This window comes from Maylandia zebra, linkage group LG4, assembly GCF_041146795.1.
Source record: "Maylandia zebra isolate NMK-2024a linkage group LG4, Mzebra_GT3a, whole genome shotgun sequence".
NCBI lineage: Eukaryota > Metazoa > Chordata > Actinopteri > Cichliformes > Cichlidae > Maylandia > Maylandia zebra.
In genome coordinates this window covers 1430326-1452173 of record NC_135170.1, presented here as the reverse complement: position 1 = coordinate 1452173, position 21848 = coordinate 1430326, and the positions used below count along the sequence as shown (strand labels likewise).

General features: G+C 41.4%; 1 protein-coding gene across 1 annotated transcript in view; it reads left to right on the top strand.

Moving 5' to 3' along the window:
• The first annotated feature begins 425 nt into the window (after window positions 1-425).
• Window positions 426-21848, top strand: part of LOC112431827 (uncharacterized) — a 27833-nt gene continuing 6410 nt past the window's right edge. The window contains exons 1-11 of the mRNA XM_076882840.1: window positions 426-500; window positions 1491-1611; window positions 1696-1797; window positions 2085-2201; window positions 4470-4548; window positions 6528-6732; window positions 6882-8679; window positions 9872-10045; window positions 10260-10433; window positions 10608-10781; window positions 16087-16260. Coding sequence (XP_076738955.1) covers window positions 1523-1611; window positions 1696-1797; window positions 2085-2201; window positions 4470-4548; window positions 6528-6732; window positions 6882-8679; window positions 9872-10045; window positions 10260-10433; window positions 10608-10781; window positions 16087-16260 — 3086 coding nt within the window. The 5' untranslated portion in view covers window positions 426-500; window positions 1491-1522. The remainder of the gene's footprint in view (window positions 501-1490; window positions 1612-1695; window positions 1798-2084; window positions 2202-4469; window positions 4549-6527; window positions 6733-6881; window positions 8680-9871; window positions 10046-10259; window positions 10434-10607; window positions 10782-16086; window positions 16261-21848) is intronic.

The window sequence follows — 21848 nt, the reverse complement described above, 5'->3', positions numbered from 1 at the left end:
ATGTGAGCAGCAGATGAACTTTGTACCAACAACATCTTCAATAACAGAGTCTGAATGAAGCTCAGGTGTTGATGCTGCTCACTGATTGGACGCTTGCTTTCAGCTCTGCTCTCAGTCTTTACTGCACAGGTGAAGGTAGAAAGTGTGACTGGATCTATAGACTGGAAACAGAGAAACATGCTGAACATTTGAAGCTTTGCAGCAGAAATGTTCATGTTACAAATACAGCAGAGCTGATCTGGGATCAGTGTGTTCACACCTGCAGCTACAACAAGGTTTCATGTCTCCACACGTCAGCATGTGAACTTTACTCTGACTCAGTCTGAGCAGTCAGACGGCATATTTTTAAAGTTAACACATCAGCACACACAGAGCTGAGCCCCTCCCACCTGTGCTGAGTTTCAGGTGGAGCCCCGCCTCCTTCCAGGAAGCAGCTCACCTGTGTGTCCGTGTTTAGTGTCCAGGTGTGGAGTGGAGCTTGTTGTTGGTGTGAAGAAACTGTAAGTTTGCTTTGTTTCCTCCTTTAACAGTTTGTCTTTAGGAACTTTACTGTTTGTTCAGCTCGTGTTTGATTTCTTCACACAACAAACTGTGTGTGTTTGTATTTCCGGTCTCTCCATTAAAGTCAGTGTGTAATGTTTCCTGGCTAACATCAGCTGTGTGCAGCTTAGTTCAGCACAAATCTGCCGCTCCATAGTTCACGGTAACGGACTCACAGCTGGACCAACGAGGCCGAGTGTGTCCGCCACTCTGAGCTACGTTCGTGTTTGTGTACTTGTAGTTTGTACTTTGAGTTCACTCAGAGCCCACAGAGGACGCAGCGTACGTGATGACGTCACAGCCCTTTACCTCCTTTACTGTCACTGTGATTAATATTTACACACGAGACACCTGCAGAGCTCTGACGCTAAGCTAGCACACAGCATGCTAACGCTAAGCTAACGCTAAGCTAACACTAAGCTAAAGCTAAGCTAACACTAAGCTAACACTAAGAGTTCTTACAGACACGAGTTAAAAAGCTGCTTTTAGTTTGTGATCAGAGTCCAGGACTGAGAGCAGCAGCAGAGCTGATGGATGATGAATTACTGGATGGAAGAAGCTTCTCATTAGCAGTGAATCAGTGTGTGTGCAGTTCTCTGCAAACTCAGCAGGAAGAATTAGTGTGAAGCTTTAACTCTGCTGATCCTCTTTGAATCCTGGATCAGCTGAAATGTTTAAAATGTTGTTCACACGTGTTGGACTGACTGAAGCTTCCAGTCACAGTGAAACAGTGTGTGTCAGTGAATGCATCGTGTGTGCTTCAGGCTCCATCTAGTGGACTGATAGCAGAGCAGCTGATGGCAGCTTCCTCTGCCTCACACTGCTGTCTGACTGCATCCAGCTGACACTGAGATGAAGCAGGAAAGAAGCAGCTGATATTTGGACAGCACACATGATGGAAGGAGGATTTCAGCTGATGTGCACATGAATGATTTGTGTTTCCTCTGCAGGTAGAAAGTGTGTGTGAGCTGAATTGAGCAGCATGGATCAGTGTGAGGACAGAGAGGAGGGAGCCCCTCCCTCTAAAAGCACTCTGTGTGGGGAACATGAGAGCCAGACCAAAGCTCAGAGGTGAGATGACCATCTCTAACTGTCCATGACTCTTCTCCATGTCACAGCTCAGCACTCACATCACTGCTGCATCATTATTCACAGGAACCAGCCTGGACCTCGACCCAGCTCTGTGTCCTTACAGAGTGACGCGTCTAAAGATCGTCCCATTTATTTTAAATCCCAGCCTGCGTCTGCTGCAGAGAGGTGAGCTGTTAGCAACATGAACTCTTTGATGTCAGTTTATCTGATTTAAATGAACTGTTTGATGTTTCCTGGTCTCTAAACTGCATCTCAAAGGAAGTCACTGAACCTTTATTCCTTATTTCTATCAAACATGTCCAACATTTAAACTCCTGCTGCTCACAGTGGGACCATCAATAGTCCTGCACAGTGTAAATGACCCCTGGGTGGCGCTCTGTTCTTACACTGTGAAACACTACTTTGGAGTTTCCTTCTGCTCATTCTCAAAACACATTTTTCTTCTCTGACAGGATCCATGGGAGACCTGCTGGACCTGAACCTGGACCCAGCTGTGTGTCCTTAAGGAGTGACCGGTCTAAAGGTGGTCTCATTGATTTTAAAGTCCAGCCTGTGTCTGCTGCAGAGAGGTGAGCTGTTAGCAACATGAACTCTTTGATTTAACTGCTCGATGTTGTTGGATATAAACTACAAACACGTCGTTCCCTCAGTCCCATTTAAACTGTCTTTTAAAACAAGCCTTTGGTTTCTAAACAACTGAAAACCCACTTCAGCAAACAGGAAGTGATCAGAGCGTCTGTCCACTTCCTGTCAGGCCCTGCAAACATTTCATATTGAAGAAAAGTAGCTGTTATCTCACATTTTTACTCCACCACATTCAACCATTTTGACATTTTACAGCATGAAACTCTTGTCACATGACTCCTGTTATGTTATAGAGTCATGTGACCACCAGGGAGGGATTTGTATGGATGAAACACATTCAAATCAATCTGATTCATCAATGGAAACATTTTTGGTGTAAATGCAGCAACACTGAAAACGCTGAAGATAAAAACACAACAGATGAAATATGAACAAATCGAGGCTTTGAATACACGTGTGTGTGTTTGAGACACAGAGATAAATGGATTGTGTGTCTGTCCTATTGCTGCGTGAGGGTTTTATTGTAGATTTTGTGCGTGTACACTTTTGACCACGAAGGTGTTGAAAGGGCGTAAAACAGTTGGAGGCACCAGAGTGAACACTAGTGCTGTCAGTAGATTAAAACATGACTAATTAATGACACAATCTTCTGTCATTAATCCTGATTAATCACAATTACTTGATCAATAGCTGCAGTTACATTTTTCCAACTTTATATTTAAGCCTGTAACAGACGTTTACACCATATAATGAAGTCAATGCAGAATAAACACAAAGAATGTTAAACGCTTCAATTCAAAGAGACTTTGAATAGTTTTCAGTCTTTAACTCAGCTTCTCTGCTGTAAATACAACTTTGTAACAAACATATATACTAAAAGCTAAGTGTGCACTAATATATAATAATATATCATCTATATTACTGCTGTTAATGAAAATGTTTAATCAGACTCATCACAGGGTTACTGTGGATTCATTTGGATTAATCACCATTAAACATCATTTTTAATGTAAACGAATCAAAGTTCATTTCATGAGCAAACAGACTCGAGAGAAAAGGGCAAATTTACACACTTAACATGTTTATTGAACATGTAAACATTGATTAACCTCCTGAATGAGCCGACCCCCCCAGGGACAGTCCTGCATGCTAATGATGGGCTCTGCTCTGTACCTGCAGGATTCTGTCAGCCACAAACTCCTCAGCTGATCCTGAATCTGAGCCCATCTGTCAAACAATCATTTTCTTCACAGGTCTGTGGAGGTGGCACTGATCCTGCAGCAGTCTAACACTCTCTGTCACTCTTCTTCAAGTCTTTGACACGAGGAACCAAAACTATGTTATTAACAACACTAACAGGTCTGCAGTTTGTCCACTTGGCAGTTGTGTCATCAGTGCTTTGCATCGTTGTGATATTTTAAGCTGGAAGTGCTTCGGTGAAAAGAAAATTCCTTCTGTCACGATGTGCAGAATCCTTCATGTTGGTCGGCTGGTCCGTCTTGTTATTTTTTTAATACTCAAACTTTCCATCGGGAGGTCAGTGTGTGTTCATCATCTTCCATATTGAGCTGATTGGTTCAGCTGCCGTCACTAACAGATGTGCTGCACATCTGCACGTGTGCAAAGGTAACTCTACTCGGACAAACTGCTCGAAGTGCGTTGATAGAAACATTTCAGGGATTTTGAGTCGTTCTGCTCTCCAGATGTGTCGTGTTAAAGGTTGTTATCATGTTAATCATGATAACAGATGAACCCCTAACCCTACATGTTAATTTTGACAGCACTGGTAAATCCTTTTTAATGTTCTTCTGTCAGATCATTGATTAGACTCGACTCCAAATACGAGACTCGGAAAACTCAAATGAAAACTCAAATCAAAGCAATGAGAAAAGGACTTCTTGTGTTAGAATGAAAACATATGGAAGTGGTCAGGTTTCAAACACTCGATGAATCTACTGCACAGTTACATTCAGGGACCTTTGGCCTCCTGAGAGCATTAGTTGATGGTTCATCACAGTTTTACCTTCCAGTGAGTGAATTTATCAGTTTGATGAAGTCTCAAAGTTTCCTCTGAGCTTCTGCAGCATCATCACTTCCATCACTGATGAAAGAAAGTTCATAGAAAACAGAAAATATATCTTCAGAATCTGAGAGTCTAAAACTTGACAGACTTGATTCAGATGAAGTTATTTGAGCAGAAACTCCTGGATCGTTATCCTGTGTTGATCTAATCCTTCATGGTTCTTCCACAGAGTGGAGCAGCAGAGCTCAGAGGTTCCCAGTGGTCAGTCTGCCCAGCAGCATCAAACACAGCTGGACTCCATATTTATGGTCTGTACATGTACAACAACTACTTTATTATTAATAATAATGCATTTATTTATAGGTCCCTTTCAGAACACCAAGGACTCTGTGGACTAAACGACCAAAAGAAAACAAACTTTGAAATCAGACGGTGCAAATGTGATCACAGGGAAACGTTTTAAACATCGAGGCTTTAAACAGAAACCAAAGTGAAACAGTTTGTAGTCGAGATCAGTGGGAATGAAGCTGAATAACTGTTTCTTCAATAACTTTGAGCTCTTAAAAAACAAAAACTAGCTGAAAGTCTGGCTGCTCTTATGAAAAGTACAGAGAAATTATGGGTCGCTCAACACTTGTGCACAATATAGGAGTTTAAATAAATCTGAAGAATAACTCAAAGTCCTACAATCATACTGAGAAAATCATCTACAGCTAACTATCCAAGTGGATTTGTTTAAGACAGCTCCATCTGCTGGTGGCCCTCTGCAGGTGCATGAAAGGGGCGTGTTTATATTGAAAGTAGTAGAGAAAGTAAACCCCACGGGAAGGAGGAGGACTCTCAGCAGCTTCCAGCTCATATTCAGACATTTGACTTCTCACTGAAAGCAGCAAGTTTGAGTGTCTGTACCTTAGTTAGAAGAGATAACATGTCAGTAGTAATTAGAGTTGATTGAGCAATGCTGTCCTTATAATGTAGTTTATGATTTTTATGGACAAGTCCAGTTTTTCTGTAGAGCCTCTCAAGTTGGTGACAGCAGCAGTGGAAGTTCACGTGTAAACCAGAGCAGCAAATCAGGTCCAAATGTGTTGTTCACAGTGAGTGGGATCATCATTGGCTGCTATGTTAACCTCCTGCAGCAGGATGTGTTTGGTCAGAGAATGGATAGATCACGAAGTCATTGTTGAGTTTAGGGAGACAGTAGACAGTTGGAGGAGGTTCAGCCAGTTGACACACAGTAGATAAAATAACTGAAGGCAGGAGCAGACACCTGTATGACTTTCCACCTCTCACATAGATTATTTCCCTGGGCAGCGCCACAGGGCTGGTAGATGTAAACAAAGCTGGAGGAGAGGATTTATTCATCTGAGAAAAGTCACAGAGTTGTGTCTTGATGCTCAATCATCCAGGTACGTAAATCCCAAAAAGCTTGATTCTGTTCATCTGGATGTTTTCAGTGGGAGAAACGTTTCATCATCATCAGGTGACTTCTTCAGTCTCAGCTGACTGCAGGTTTCAATCTCATAAACAGGACATTTGTATGACTGAAACCAGCCCACTGAAGGAACAATGGGCTGGGAGGTCAGTTCATTGATCATTGGTACGCATATTGTCAGGACCATTGATCAATGGTTGTTGATCAATGGTCATGAGTCCAGTTCACAGAGAGCTGGGGAATGGCTGCAATCACAGCATGTAAGATGGTGACAGTTGTACCCTTAGGCCCCTCCTCCATTCAGAGATGGTCTTTCCTTTTCACATAAATGGCCTCCTTGACTCCGCCCTCAAACCAGCGTTCACATTTACTCAGGACCTTCTTGATGTGAAGTTCTTCTGCTTCGCTGGCTGCTGTGTCTGTGGGGATGGTGTTTGTTCTGTGTTGTTGTGTCCTGATGACGCCCAGTTTGTGCTCCAGTGGATGATGAGAGTCAAACCTTAAATACTGATCTGTATGTGTAAACAGAGTGAACCTTTAAGACCAGTTGTCTGTACGATCAACTCAGTCACCTGAAACATCTCCAAGTTTCTGGCTTTGATCATCAACCTGTTGGTAGTTCAGCTCTGAACACCAGTAAAATGTTTCTCCCACTGAAATCGCTGCATTCATATGAACAGCATCAACGTTTTGGGATCATGGAGTTGTGGACAAAGTCTCAGTTAATCAGATAAAGTCAAACCTATAATTGGTAAAGAGTTCGCGGATGATATGCCCCTTGATCGTAAAGAAGTGGATGTTGTGTGGACTAAGGTTCAGAGTGGTGGGTCATTCATAAATATTCTGTTCCAGCTGCTGGAGGACAACATCATCACTTTTGTGAAGAGCGAGCTGAAGAAGATCCAGAAGGCTCTGAATCCAAATAAGCCCCAGTGCTTGGAGTTTCAGAGGGAGGATGATGAGCAGAGGAGAAACAGCAGAGAGGCATTTGTGAAGATCACAGTGGACTTCCTGAGGAGAATGAAGCAGGAGGAGCTGGCTGACCGTCTGCAGAGACGTAAGAGGATTTATCTAAAGATTTAAGCTGCTGGATAAATGAGACTTGTGACACCAGTGTGTTCAGTCATTTCTCAGTGGGTCAGAAATTGTCATCAGCATTTTGTAAAATATGATTGTTAAAGTTGTATTTTTATTATTATTATTCAGAACTTCCAGCTGCTGTTTGTCATCGTAACCTTAAATCCACCCTGAAGAAGAAGTTCCAGTGTGTGTTTGAGGGCATCGCTAAAGCAGGAAACCCAACCCTCCTGAATCAGATCTACACAGAGCTCTACATCACAGAGGGAGGGACTGCAGAGGTCAATGATGAACATGAGGTCAGACAGATTGAAACAGCATCCAGGAAACCAGACAGACCAGAAACAACAATCAGACAAGAAGACATCTTTAAAGCCTCACCTGGAAGAGATGAACCAATCAGAACAGTGCTGACAAAGGGAGTGGCTGGCATTGGGAAAACAGTCTTAACACAGAAATACAGCCTGGACTGGGCTGAAGACAAAGCCAACCAGGACATCCAGTTCATATTTCCATTCACTTTCAGAGAGCTGAATGTGCTGAAAGAGGAAAAGTTCAGCTTGGTGGGACTTGTTCATCACTTCTTTACTGAAACCAAAGAAGCAGGAATCTGCAGCTTTGAAGACTTCCAGGTTGTGTTCATCTTTGATGGTCTGGATGAGTGTCGACTTCCTCTGGACTTCCACAAAACTACAATCCTAACTGACCCTAGAAAGTCCACCTCAGTGGATGTGCTGCTGATAAACCTCATCAGGGGGAAACTGCTTCCCTCTGCTCGCCTCTGGATAACCACACGACCTGCAGCAGCCAATCAGATCCCTCCTGACTGTGTTGGCATGGTGACAGAGGTCAGAGGGTTCACTGACCCACAGAAGGAGGAGTACTTCAGGAAGAGATTCAGAGATGAGGAGCAGGCCAGCAGGATCATCTCCCACATCAAGACATCACGAAGCCTCCACATCATGTGTCACATCCCAGTCTTCTGCTGGATCACTGCTACAGTTCTGGAGGATGTGCTGGAAACCAGAGAGGGAGGACAGCTGCCCAAGACCCTGACTGAGATGTACATCCACTTCCTGGTGGTTCAGGCCAAAGTGAAGAAGGTCAAGTATGATGGAGGAGCTGAGACAGATCCACACTGGAGTCCAGAGAGCAGGAAGATGATGGAGTCTCTGGGAAAACTGGCTTTTGAACAGCTGCAGAAAGGAAACCTGATCTTCTATGAACCAGACCTGACAGAGTGTGGCATCGATATCAGAGCAGCCTCAGTGTACTCAGGAGTGTTCACACAGATCTTTAAAGAGGAGAGAGGACTGTACCAGGACAAGGTGTTCTGCTTCATCCATCTGAGTGTTCAGGAGTTGCTGGCTGCTCTTCATGTCCATCTGACCTTCAGCAACTCTGGACTCAATCTGCTGGAACAACAACAAACAACATCCAAGAAGTCTGAAACAGAAGAATCTGCAAAGAAACACTTCTACCAGAGTGCTGTGAACAAGGCCTTACAGAGTCCAAATGGACACCTGGACTTGTTCCTCCGCTTCCTCCTGGGTCTTTCCCTGCAGACCAATCAGACTCTCCTACGAGCCCTGATGACACAGACAGGAAGTAGCTCACTGACCAATCAGGAAACAGTCCAGTACATCAAGAAGAAGCTCAGTGAGAATCTGTCTGCAGAGAAAAGCATCAATCTGATCCACTGTCTGAATGAACTGAATGATCGTTCTCTAGTGGAGGAGATCCAACAGTCCCTGAGATCAGGAAGTCTCTCCACAGATAAACTGTCTCCTGCTCAGTGGTCAGCTCTGGTCTTCATCTTACTGTCATCAGAAGAAGATCTGGATGTGTTTGACCTGAAGAAATACTCTGCTTCAGAGGAGGCTCTTCTGAGGCTGCTGCCAGTGGTCAAAGCCTCCAACAAGGCTCTGTGAGTAAACATGTTGTCATCGCTTCATTGTTAAAATCATGGGAAATAAATCAGAAATGCTGAGTTCAAAGAGCACTGTAACATTTTTTTAAAATAGTAAATTAAATGATCATCAGTCACTCGGTAAATATATGGTAGTTTTAATGTTTCACTCCAGCATTTCTAAAACACACTTTGTTCTGTAACTCTTATCAAAGGACAATCCAGACCCAGCCTATAAGAACATGAGCTCTGATGCTTCAGCCCCTCTGACAGGTTTATTATCCTCAGCTTGTTCATTTGTCTCCAACTCCAGGAGTTTGGTTGTTTTATTCTAAAGCACAAACTTCACCTGCCAGACTTCACCTACATCTTTTTTTGATGTTCATAATTTAAGTTCAAGTTTGTATCTCACTTTCAGTGCACACCCTCCCTTTTTAAATATAAATCTCTGCTGTGCTGTCATGTTTTCATCCTGCATGGAGGGAGAAACTCGGTCTTCATTACTGAAATTGCCTCTAAGGTCGTGTTTCTTGTCAGTAACCATATGTAACTGTAAGGCTTCCATAACCAGTGTTCCCACAGAATTACAGTGGGTTCACTCTGGGTCCTCTACAGTTTCCTCCCACTGTCCACAGACATGCAGTTAGGTTACCTGGTGATCTAAACTTCATGCAGGTGTGAGTGAGAGTGGTTGTCTTTCCCTCTGTGGGCTTAGTGGAAGAGACTGGATGGATCTCTGCTTTATCTTTGATATATGCTGACAGCAAACATTCTCCATGAAGTCTGCATTTCAGCTCATCTCCTTTATACACACCTTTAACAGGAAGAGTTTTATACAGCTAGTGTTTAAAATCCAGTGTTATTCACAATACACAGGTAATGAGCATGATTATTGAATTACTAAAATTTTCTAAAATAATTGTTTTAGTTAATATTGTATGACAGTGTACACAGAATTATTAGCTCAGTAGGCAGAGTGGTCGCCCCATGATCATAAGGTCAGGGGTCGAATCCACCGAATAGTTACCTTGTGGTACCCCTGAGCAAGGTACCATCAAGGTACCAATCATGTGCACTGGACTGGTAGCACTCATAGTCTCATAGGTTTAAATAAATTTTTTAAAAAAAGGGTTCAACATATAAACAAATTTCATTTGATCACATATATTGTTTGTTTTTTTTGTTGTGGTTTTTTCCCTTTCTCTCTCAGACTGAGCAGCTGTAACGTCTCAGAGGAAGGCTGTGAAAATTTGTTGTCAGTGGTCAGCTCCCAGTCCTGTAGTCTGAGAGAGCTGGACCTGAGTACCAACAGCCTGAAGGCTTCAGCAGTAAAGCTTCTGTCTGCTGCAGTGGAGAGTCCACATGCCAAACTGAATGTTCTGAGGTCAGATCAATTTGTATTATGTTTAGTTCTGTTTGTTTATGTGTTTGATGTTTGTTTTTGTTTATATCTTTATCCAGTTATCCTTGTTTCATAGCATTTTTATTTTATTTCAAAGTTAAACGGAAGTTTTACTAACCTGCTCAGCACAAGACAATAAGCTATTGCACCTTGATTACACTTTAACAACAATCTTTATTCATGTTTTTATCTTCAGACTTAACATCTGTGAACTCTCAGAGGAAAACTGTGAAGCTCTGTCCTCAGTTCTCAGCTCGCAGTCCTCTAGTCTGACAGAGCTGGACCTGAGTTTCAGAAAGCTACAGGATTCAGGAGTGAAGCTTCTGTCTGCTGGACTACAACGTTTAAACTGTAAACTGAATACTCTGAGGTCAGATCAGAAAACATTTAGTTTTTAGAATTATTAATTAAAGTTCATACATATGATGTTGTATCTTAGTATCTTTGTTTTCTTTAAAAATAGAAAGTCAACATTTAATGTTGTGAAATGTATTAACAAACTCTACATGAGTACTTGTTTTATAGATTGTCTTTTATTTTTCAGACTGAGTGGCTGTAACCTGTCAGAGAGAAGCTGTGAAGCTCTGTCCTCAGTCCTCAGCTCCCAGTCCTCCAGTCTGAGAGAGCTGGACCTGAGTAACTCTGACCTGCAGGATTCAGGAGTGAAGCTTCTGTCCGCTGGACTAAAGAGTTCACAGTGTGCAGTGGAAACTCTCAGGTCAGGATTCAAACTTTTCCACAGATGATCATTTGAAATGTGATTTATATTATTGTATAAACAGGTAACTTTTACAGCTGTCAAGTGAACTTTTATTCACATTTGAGTGGATAATTGGACTCTGAATTACTAAAAGTTGTTATAGTCATGTCTTTGTTTATTTAAAAAAATACTTCATGTACTGCCTAATTTAAAGATTTAGGCTCCTTTGGGCCCATAATATATATATTTGATTTCTTTGTGAATGAAATTAGGAGGATATTGGCGACTGCTGATTGGCTCGCTGTTTGTTTTTTATTCACAGTACTTAATTTTAAAGGCTGATTTCTCAAAATGAGATGTTTATCTTTTCTTCTACAACACGTGGAGCCACCAAATCTTCTTGCTTGATTTATTCATTACAGTTTGATTTAAAGAATATTAGACTCGTAACATAATAAATATATTTATTTCACTTCTTCTTGAGAGAAAGAAAGGGATGACTGGGTGAGCTCCAGTGGTTCATCCCAGCAGAGAGAGCGGCACACTGGGCTGCAAATGATCACAGTAGTAATGGCCATAGTTTGATAAAACAGGCAGTCTTACCCTGTAGATAATACAGGGTTCTGGTGCCGATGTGGGGGAGGGGAGTCGCCCGGTACTAACTACATACTACTAACTACCTCATCCAGATGTCTTCCCTACTAAACCTGATAAGAAGTAACTGCAGTAGCCTTATAGGTCAAATCAGTTTCACCTGTTAAAGTTAGCTCCACTATTAATTAGGGGTGGGGGAAAAAATCGATACTGTGTAGTATCGTGATATTTTGTTTGCTAATAATGTATCGATACAGGGACAGCAGAAATCGATATTTTGTTACAAACAATTTTTTCTCTGAAGTCAACATGCTCTGGAGTCAGAGCATGTTGACTTCAGAGCATGTTGATCCTTTTTCTGAGCAACAATCCTGACATTCCTTCACTGTCCAAATGTGTTTAACTTTTTTTTTGGCAGCAATAAACATGACAGTTTACTTATTTTAATTTAAGACATGTTTAATTTTAATTAAGTTTGAAACTTTTTTATTTAATGTAAAATTATATATATTTTTAAATTTACTTTCAAATTCTTCAGTTGCTGAAGGGGCTGCATAGTTTTCATAAATTGCATAGTTCAGAATAGCTGTAATTGTACCAGATGGTTGCATTCAGTTAAGTTGGACTAGACTGTAATACAAACCGTTCAGTTTGTCAACAATAAAACTGACTGAAATGAGAGAAAGACTGAGTGTGAGACTTTGATATTAGATAAAATGAATATTGATAAAGTTTACCTTTATGTGCAGAATTTAAATATCGCAAAATATTTTAAAAAATCGCAATAATATCGTATCGTGCGTTAAGTATTGTGATAATATCGTATCGCGAGTTGTATGGTGATTCCCACCTCTACTATTAATGGTGTCACTTGTTATTTCTGGGATGAGTTTAGTAGCCTGAACAGCTGCTTAAAGGAAAGTAATTAAATAATAAAAATAACCTAAGTCCGGGGGAACCTGCAAGAGCTGTTTGCACAAAGAATAATGCTCAGACTTTGAGGTTTTATCGTTTTACACAAGGTTTAAAAATGAATGTCCACAATTGAATTGCAGAAATTGTTATTGAGCTAATACTGATGTAGTTGTTATCTTTGGTAAGGAGAGGTTGGAGGAAGGATGAGCACAGTCAGGCCTAAAGATGCTCTTAATAATAATAATGGATTGCATTTATATAGCGCTTTTCGAGACCCTCAAAGACCCTTTACAATCCCACTACAGGGAGTGCAGAATTATTAGGCAAGTTGTATTTTTGAGGAATAATTTTATTATTGAACAACAACCATGTTCTCAATGAACCCAAAAAACTCATTAATATCAAAGCTGAATGTTTTTGGAAGTAGTTTTTAGTTTGTTTGTAGTTTGAGCTATTTTAGGGGGATATCTGTGTGTGCAGGTGACTATTACTGTGCAGAATTATTAGGCAACTTAACAAAAAACAAATATATACCCATTTCAATTATTTATTTTTACCAGTGAAACCAATATAACATCTCCACATTCACAAATATACATTTCTGACATTCAAAAACAAAACAAAAACAAATCAGCGACCAATATAGCCACCTTTCTTTGCAAGGACACTCAAAAGCCTGCCATCCATGGATTCTGTCAGTGTTTTGATCTGTTCACCATCAACATTGCGTGCAGCAGCAACCACAGCCTCCCAGACACTGTTCAGAGAGGTGTACTGTTTTCCCTCCTTGTAAATCTCACATTTGATGATGGACCACAGGTTCTCAATGGGGTTCAGATCAGGTGAACAAGGAGGCCATGTCATTAGTTTTTCTTCTTTTATACCCTTTCTTGCCAGCCACGCTGTGGAGTACTTGGACGCGTGTGATGGAGCATTGTCCTGCATGAAAATCATGTTTTTCTTGAAGGATGCAGACTTCTTCCTGTACCACTGCTTGAAGAAGGTGTCTTCCAGAAACTGGCAGTAGGACTGGGAGTTGAGCTTGACTCCATCCTCAACCCGAAAAGGCCCCACAAGCTCATCTTTGATGATACCAGCCCAAACCAGTACTCCACCTCCACCTTGCTGGCGTCTGAGTCGGACTGGAGCTCTCTTCCCTTTACCAATCCAGCCACGGGCCCATCCATCTGGCCCATCAAGACTCACTCTCATTTCATCAGTCCATAAAACCTTAGAAAAACCAGTCTTGAGATATTTCTTGGCCCAGTCTTGACGTTTCAGCTTGTGTGTCTTGTTCAGTGGTGGTCGTCTTTCAGCCTTTCTTACCTTGGCCATGTCTCTGAGTATTGCACACCTTGTGCTTTTGGGCACTCCAGTGATGTTGCAGCTCTGAAATATGGCCAAACTGGTGGCAAGTGGCATCTTGGCAGCTGCACGCTTGACTTTTCTCAGTTATTTTGCGCCTTGGTTTTTCCACACGCTTCTTGCGACCCTGTTGACTATTTTGAATGAAACGCTTGATTGTTCGATGATCACGCTTCAGAAGCTTTGCAATTTTGAGACTGCTGCATCCCTCTGCAAGATATCTCACTATTTTTGACTTTTCTGAGCCTGTCAAGTCCTTCTTTTGACCCATTTTGCCAAAGGAAAGGACGTTACCTAATAATTATGCACACCTGATATAGGGTGTTGATGTCATTAGACCACACCCCTTCTCATTACAGAGATGCACATCACCTAATATGCTTAATTGGTAGTAGGCTTTCGAGCCTATACAGCTTGGAGTAAGACAACATGCATGAAGAGGATGATGTGGACAAAATACTCATTTGCCTAATAATTCTGCACTCCCTGTATTCATTCACTCTCACATTCACACACTGGTGGAGGTAAGCTACAGTTGTAGTGGTAGGTTAGGTTTTGCCCAAGGACAAAATGACCAAGACAGAGAGAGCTGGCTCATCAGACAGACAAGCTCATCTTGTAACCTACTGGTTCGCTGGTCAGCACACCAGCTGACTAGCGAACCGGCTAACTAGCACACCAGCTAACTAGCACACCGGCTAAATAGCAAATCAGCTAACTAGCAGACCAGCTAACGGCAGCCACAGGCTGAAGGACGATTAAATGTAGTGGAGATATCAGAGATGACACTGGTGTGTCCGATTCACTCTTTAGCACTCTGGTCACTCCGGTGTGTCAGCCAGAACACCACTGAAGGCCAAATGATCCCAGCATGTGGAATAAAGAGCTTAAGGTTTGGTTTGAGACACTTTATTCTTTCACTGATTGATTCTTGCGGCTGTGATCATGTGTGTGGTTTCTTACAAAAAGGAAGTACACAATACAAATACATGACAAATAAGATGAATAGATAAGATACATATCCAGTTATATGTACGTACATCAGTATAGCTAATATAGCCATATATAAGGACAAAGATCACAGTACTATAATGCAGTAATGTTAAACACAAAGGTGTATATCTACATAAATCTGTCCTATCAGTGATCAGGGTACTGTAGTATACTTCCACTACATAAACTATAGAAACTAAACGACATTAGTGTGACTTTAAGTTACCATCAGTACAGACGAACTGATGGTAGTTGTACAAAATAAAGGCTTTGCAATTATTGTGAAGGGCTTCCGGTTAAACTAAGATCAGCTGATTACCTCATAACAAATTGTTTGCTATAGAACGCAGCTCCCACTCTTCATTAATATCATGTACTGTAACTCCCAAGTAACCATGGTTACCCAGCCACGCCCAGTAGTCTCCAGAGAGACCAACAGCTGGTGCACGTTGTAACGCCGTGGCTTTCATAGTCTCTCCTTTTTCTACAGCTCATGTGTTCTTCTTGTGATGGTGCGTCTTGAGGGAGGCTCATACATGCCGTCATTTGTTGATCCTAAGAACGTTCCTCAGACCGACTTCTTCAACAACACTAATCGGCCTGCAGTTTGTAGCTACTCACTTCACTGTGGTGTTTGTTAGCTTGTCTTTCTTTGGTTTTATCCTGACTCCTCCCACAAGCTGATCCTACGTAGTCTGCCCAAGCCTCCCACCTCTGTTTGTTTGGGTGGTTTGTTTGCTGCCATCAACAGCGTGTAATGCATTTAAATGATACTTCAGACATGAAGTACTGCAACAATAAAAAACTCAACTTTGCTTAAAAATAACTTTAGTTGTATCAACACTGCCCTCTGGAATAATTAGACTTTGGTGACAAACTGATGTGATCTCCATGTTTCCTTTGTTGGACTGTGGGCGAGTGTCAGAACTGAATGTACTGAGTAACATGTGGAGTTTAAATATGTGTCAGTTCCAGTTTTAGAGCTCTAAAGTGCAGCTATCATGTTAGGAATATGTTAGGAATAGACAGGAACACTGAGCACACTGAGGTCAAATCTTTATTTATCCAGTTCATCTGTAGGCTGAGCTCAGTCCATCCATTTAGTGAAATGATGTTTAAAGGTCTCCTTGTTCTGTGAGCGTGCACAGATCCTGAAGCAGAAAGCCTGGGTTAACAGAGAAATGATCATCACTGTGATGATGCTCACCATCTCTGACTGGGATTTGAGGTTTTGTCAAAGCAGCAAAGAAAGCCTGGCTATGTTGGACTGGGTGTGGAAGCAGCTCCCAGTTTGAGTTCAGGAGACAGACACCCTCTCTACTTTGACGATCAGCTTCAAACTTTCCTTTTTGATAAAACTTATAGTTAGAGCTGGATCAGGTGACCCTGAACCATCACTTAGTTATGCTGCTATAGAGATGGATAACAGATGGATTGTTGTTTTGTGTGTCTGCAGTCTGTCAGGCTGTCTGATCACAGAGGAAGGCTGTACTTCTCTGGCCTCAGCTCTGACCTCCAACCCCTCCCATCTGAGAGAGCTGGACCTGAGCTACAATCATCCAGGTGACTCAGGAATGAAGCTTCTGTCGGCTGGACTGAAGGATCCAGGCTGGAGACTGGACACTCTCAGGTATGGAGAGAATGTCTGATATAGGAGGAAGAGCTGGAATCATTTCCTGTGTCTTTCACTCACTTCCTGTTTGTTTCCTGCAGATGAGACATGAACAATCACACATGAAGGAATATTTGCAGGGACAGACACACTAGTCTAGCTGGATAGTACATGGATATTTATGTAGGGGGTCTTCAAGGAGTCTGTTTGCAGGAACATTAATGATAACTGATAAGTCATGTTGAGAGTTTCATTAAAAGTAGACTTACAGTTAGGTAATATTTGGACAGAGACAACATTTTGTAACTTTAGATACAAGTATCAGCCATGTGTGTGTTTCCCATGCTGTATGTCCACAGTCACAGTGACAGTCAGTGACACTGACAGAAGGATGAAACAAGGCTGTGAATCATTTCAGTCTGTGTGTGTGACAAAGAGGCAGACAGGAGCAGCTAACATTTGGAAATGGAAGCTTACTGGAAACACTACATTCACGGCTGAATTCACAATAGATTTGTTCTCAAGTGCACATTTAGCAGCTAATGCTAATACTGTTTTCCCTTTGCTTTCTACAGCAGCTATTGCTAAGTAGGCCACTTTGCTCCGCTAAGGATTTGTGTGACCATGATGGAGACTCTGATAAGCTAATGCTGCTAAGCTAATGCTGTTTACGGGCCCTGTTAGAATCAATATTTCATTCTCATTCTGTTGTTTGAGAACAATATTAACGTTTCACATCATTATAACACAAGAGAAAAGGGTATTGGCATTAGCTACTAGTGCTTATTCACCTCAAATTACCTTTAGCTGCTAATGGCAGCCTACTTAGCATTAACTCCTCACTAATATAATGCTAATTTACATCAAATTAGCATTAACTGCTCATATTGTTATAAGGAAAGAGAAAACGGTATTAGCAGTAGCGCATAATGCTAATTCACGTCAACGTAGTATTAGTTAATAATGGCAGCCTACTTAGCATTAACTGCTCACTAATATAATGCTAATTCGCATCAAATTAGCATTAGCTGCTCAAGTTGTTATAAGGAAAAAGAGAAAACGGTATTAGTATTAGCTGCTAATAATTATTCACCCCTAATTAGAGTTAGCCCCTAATGGCAGTCTACTTAGCATTAACTCCTGACATTGTTATAATGCAGGGGAAAAGAGTTACCATTATCGGATAATGCTAATTCTCATCAAATTAGCATTAGTTAATAACGGTAGACTTCGTATCATTAGCTGCTGTCATTCTTACAAAGCAAACAGTATGAGCATTAGCTGTTAATCCTTTTTCATCTAAAATTAGAATTAGCCACTAATGGCGTATTGTTAAAAAGTAAGAAAAAACATTGTTAGCATAAGCAGATAATGCTAATTCATCTCAAATTAGTATTAGCTAATAATGGCACCTGCTTAGCATTAGCTGGTCACATTGTTATAAGGCAAGAAAATATGGTATTAGCATTAGCTGCCAATTTCTATTTACCTAAAATTAGCATTAGCCACTAATGGTAGCCTATAGCAAAAACTTCTTAATGCTAAATGAAGTTAATTAATGCTAAGTAGGTTTAACTGAAATTAAAGTAGTGTTAGCATTAGCTGCTGATATTGTTAAAAGGTAAGATAAAACATTGCTAGCAGCAGCGGATAATGCTAACACACATAATAATTAGCATTACCTAATAATGGCAGCCTTCTTAGCATTAGCTGCTCATATTTTTATAATGCAAGGGAAAAGAGTTGGCAAAAACAGTGTTACCATTATCGGATAATGCTAATTCTCATCAAATTAGCATTAGTTAATAACGGTAGACTTCGTATCATTAGCTGCTGTCATTCTTACAAAGCAAACAGTATGAGCATTAGCTGTTAATCCTTTTTCATCTAAAATTAGAATTAGCCACTAATGGCATCCTATTTAGCATTAACTCTTCACATCGCAAGGGAAAAATTTGAATTCAATAAAAAAAAAAAGTGTTCACATTAGCTACTTGTATTGTTAAAAAGTAAGAAAAAACATTGTTAGCATAAGGGGATAATGCTAATTCACCTCAAATTAGTATTAGCTAATAACGGCAACCTACATAGCATTAGCTGGTCACATTGTTATAAAGCAAGAAAATATGGTATTAGCATTATCTGCCAATTCCTATTCACCTAAAATTAGCATTACCTGCTAATGGCAGTCTACTTAGCATTAACTCCTCACTAATGTGATGCTAATTCACATTAAATTAGCTTTACCATTAGCTGCTAGCATCAGCCTACCTAGCACTAGCTGCTCACATTGTTAAAAGGGAAGAGAATACGATATTAGCATTAGCTGGTAATATTTATTCACCCCTAATTAGAATTAGCCACTAATGGCAGCATACTTGGCGTTAACTCCTCACATCGTTGTAATGCAAATGAGGCTAACTTGCATTAAATTAGACTGCTGTTATTAGCTAATGCTATTTAGCAGTAGCTGCTCACATTGTTATAAAGCAAAGGAAAACGATATGAGCATTAGGTTCTAATGCGTATTTGCCTTAAATTAGACGTAGGTGCTAATGGCAGCCTACTTAGCATTAGCAGCTCAGATGTTATAATGCTAGGAAAAAGAGTGTTAGCATTAGCCGTTCACATTGTTATAAAGTTAAGGGAAATAGTGTTAGCATTAGCTACTCACATTTTTAAAAAAAGTAAGTGTTAGCATTAGTGCATAATGCTAATTCATGTCAAATTAGCATTAGTTAATAATGGCAGCCTATTTAGCATTAGCAGATAATGTTGACCTTGGCCCACTGGAAAAGTTAAGAACTAAAGATTTAGGAGTGTTTCTCGATAGCTCTTTCTCGTTTGAGAAACAAATGAATTCTGTTATTAAAACCAGCTGTAAGGTTTATATTGTTGATTGTCATTTATGCTTAGAAATATTTACTCATATATGCTTAGAGTTGTATAATCGATTGCATGATGATAGAGGTTTGATCCTTAGTAGTCTGTAAAGACTCTGTGTGCCTTCCAGAGTGCTCTGGCATGCACACACCACTTGGGGCCATGAGAGAGGTCGTACCCTCTCTTACTGATTTATGGTGTAGGACAGGGGTCTCAAACTCAATTTAGCTGGGGGCCGCTGCAGGCAGAGTCTGGGTGAGGCTGGGCCGCATTAGGTTTTCCACAGGAAAGGCATGGTTAAAAAATTCCAATCTTCTCAAATCTCTTTATTTTTATTTTTTAACACAAAATATGAAAAATGAATAAACAAATTAAGAATTAATAAGAAAATAAATCAATCTGTAAAACATAAATAAAATAATAAGAAGATATTTTTAGTCAGTGAACTTGTGTGTATCTTTCAGTCTTCTATATCTGCTGTATTTAGATTGAAATGTCTGTATTAACAGTTCTATAACCTTCTTCTGAACATGAATGGAACACTGTAGAAAATGAACTGTTCTTCTGAACATGGCTTCTCTTGCCTACTCCTTGCTGCTAGAGACCTGGCAGCGTTTCCTCTCGCATAGCCGAGCCAGATTTGGCCTGAGGGAGGAAGCAGTTGCGGCCCTCAGTATGTCTTGAAGATGATCATCCGTAAGTCTGGACCTGTACTTGGACTTATTGAAGTTCAAAGTGGAGAAGAGCTTTTGGCACAAGTATGTGCTACCAAAAAGGCACATGGTCCACTTGAACATTCGGGAAAGCCGAGGGAAACTAGGGCTCAATTCTCTCAAAAATTGTCCAAGCTTGTCTGCTTTTCCACTCACCTCCCTGAACTTTGCTTTGAGTTCAGAGTTGCACTGCAGCTCAATGAGCTCCATTTGAAGCACAGAAGGGGCATCTTGCACATCAAAGGAGAAGGGGTCTGCAAAAATGTGAAAGGTGGCTCTGTGTGTCTTGAAGTCAGCAAATCTGTGATCAAATTCCTCCTGTAGCCTCAAAATGACATCAACATACTCGTCAGCACTGAATGGTGTGCCTGCATCCACGAGTGCCTTGCATGCTGGGAAATGGCAAAGGTTTGTCTGAGAGAGCTGAGCTTTCCAGAGCGCCAGTTTTGTGGAGAATGCTCTCACGTTGTCATAGGCAGCACTGACAAGTTGCCCCTGGCCTTGTAACGTCTTGTTCAGTACATTAAGCTCATGTGTCATATCAACAAGAAAAGCTGAGTCCATGAGCCATTTGGGATCAGTTAGCACAGGAACACTAACTCCATCCTTCTCCATGAAGGCTTCACTTCTGCTCTCAACTCAAAAAGTCTCTTTAATACATTTCCCCTGCTGAGCCAACGTACCTCAGTGAAGTCGAGCACATCCCCATATTCTGACTCCATTTCCTCTAGAAAAGCACAGAACCTTCGGTGCTTTAAGCCCCTGGATCTGATTTGGTTGATGCATTTCACAACAATAGACATCACATTGTCAAACTTCAGGCATTTGCTGCAAAGGACCTGCTGATGGATGATGCAGTGCAGAGCAATGGCCTCCTCCACGCCTTCCTCTTCCAGTTTGTTTTGTGCCACCAGTCCATGTTTCCTCCCTGTCATTGATGGCGCTCCATCTGTTGTTATTCCAACAAACCTCTTCCATGGCAAACCAACATTCTCAATGGCATCACACAGCTTGTAAATATCTGCTGAGCGGTGGTCTGGCCATGCATTGGAATTACTGTGAGCAGCTCCTCCATCACTTCAAAACTGTCATCAACACCACGGACATACATTGGGAGCTGGGCAGTGTCGGTGATGTCTGTGGTCTCATCAAGAGCGACTGAGTATACACTGAAACATTTGGCTTTCTCACACAGTTGGTCATAAATGTCACTTGACAGGTCAGAAATGCGATCTGCTGCGGTGTTGGCAGAAAGGCTGATGTTGCTAAACTGACCTTTCTTTCCCGGACAGACTATATTTGCAGCCTGCAATATGCACTTTTAGACAAATGCACCTTCTGTGAATGGCTTCCCTGCTTTAGCAATCATCTCACTAACCACGTGGCTCCGACTGCTGCATTATTCTCTTTGGTTGCTTTCTTGGAGAAATCTTGCTGCCTCAGTAGATCTGTTTTAAGACTGGCAACCCGGTTCGCTCTCTCGTCTCCCTGGTATTTTGCATCCAGCTCAGCATGTCTAGTTGTGTAATGACGTTTCAAATTGTATTCCTTGTGCAGCGCAACTTTCTCTGTGCAAATAAGACAGGTCGGGGTGCCCCTGTGCTCAACAAAGAAATATTGCATTTCCCACTTTTCCTGAAATTGTCGGTGCTCATCACCAACCTTTCTCTTCACCGCAGGCTTTGAAAAAGACATGTTTGGGGCTATGTGACATTTATAATTCTACTTGGTGTCACTGTCGCATTGAAGTTTCAATCAAGCGTTTAGCCGACGGACGGGGAACGTCTCAACGCGTAGAGAACGTCATTTCTGCTTCTTTTTCTTGCAACCGTAGCACGGCGATCGGCAGATAAAAAGCCGGTAGCAGTCTCCTTTGTTTTTACGCTCGATGTTCATGTCTTTCATGACGACACGAACACCGTGGCGTTTGCAGATGGTAGAAAGTGCAGGGATAGCGAGCGCAAAAAAGGCGACTGCTCACGGCGCCGGGCTGTTGTTACAGGAGAAAGA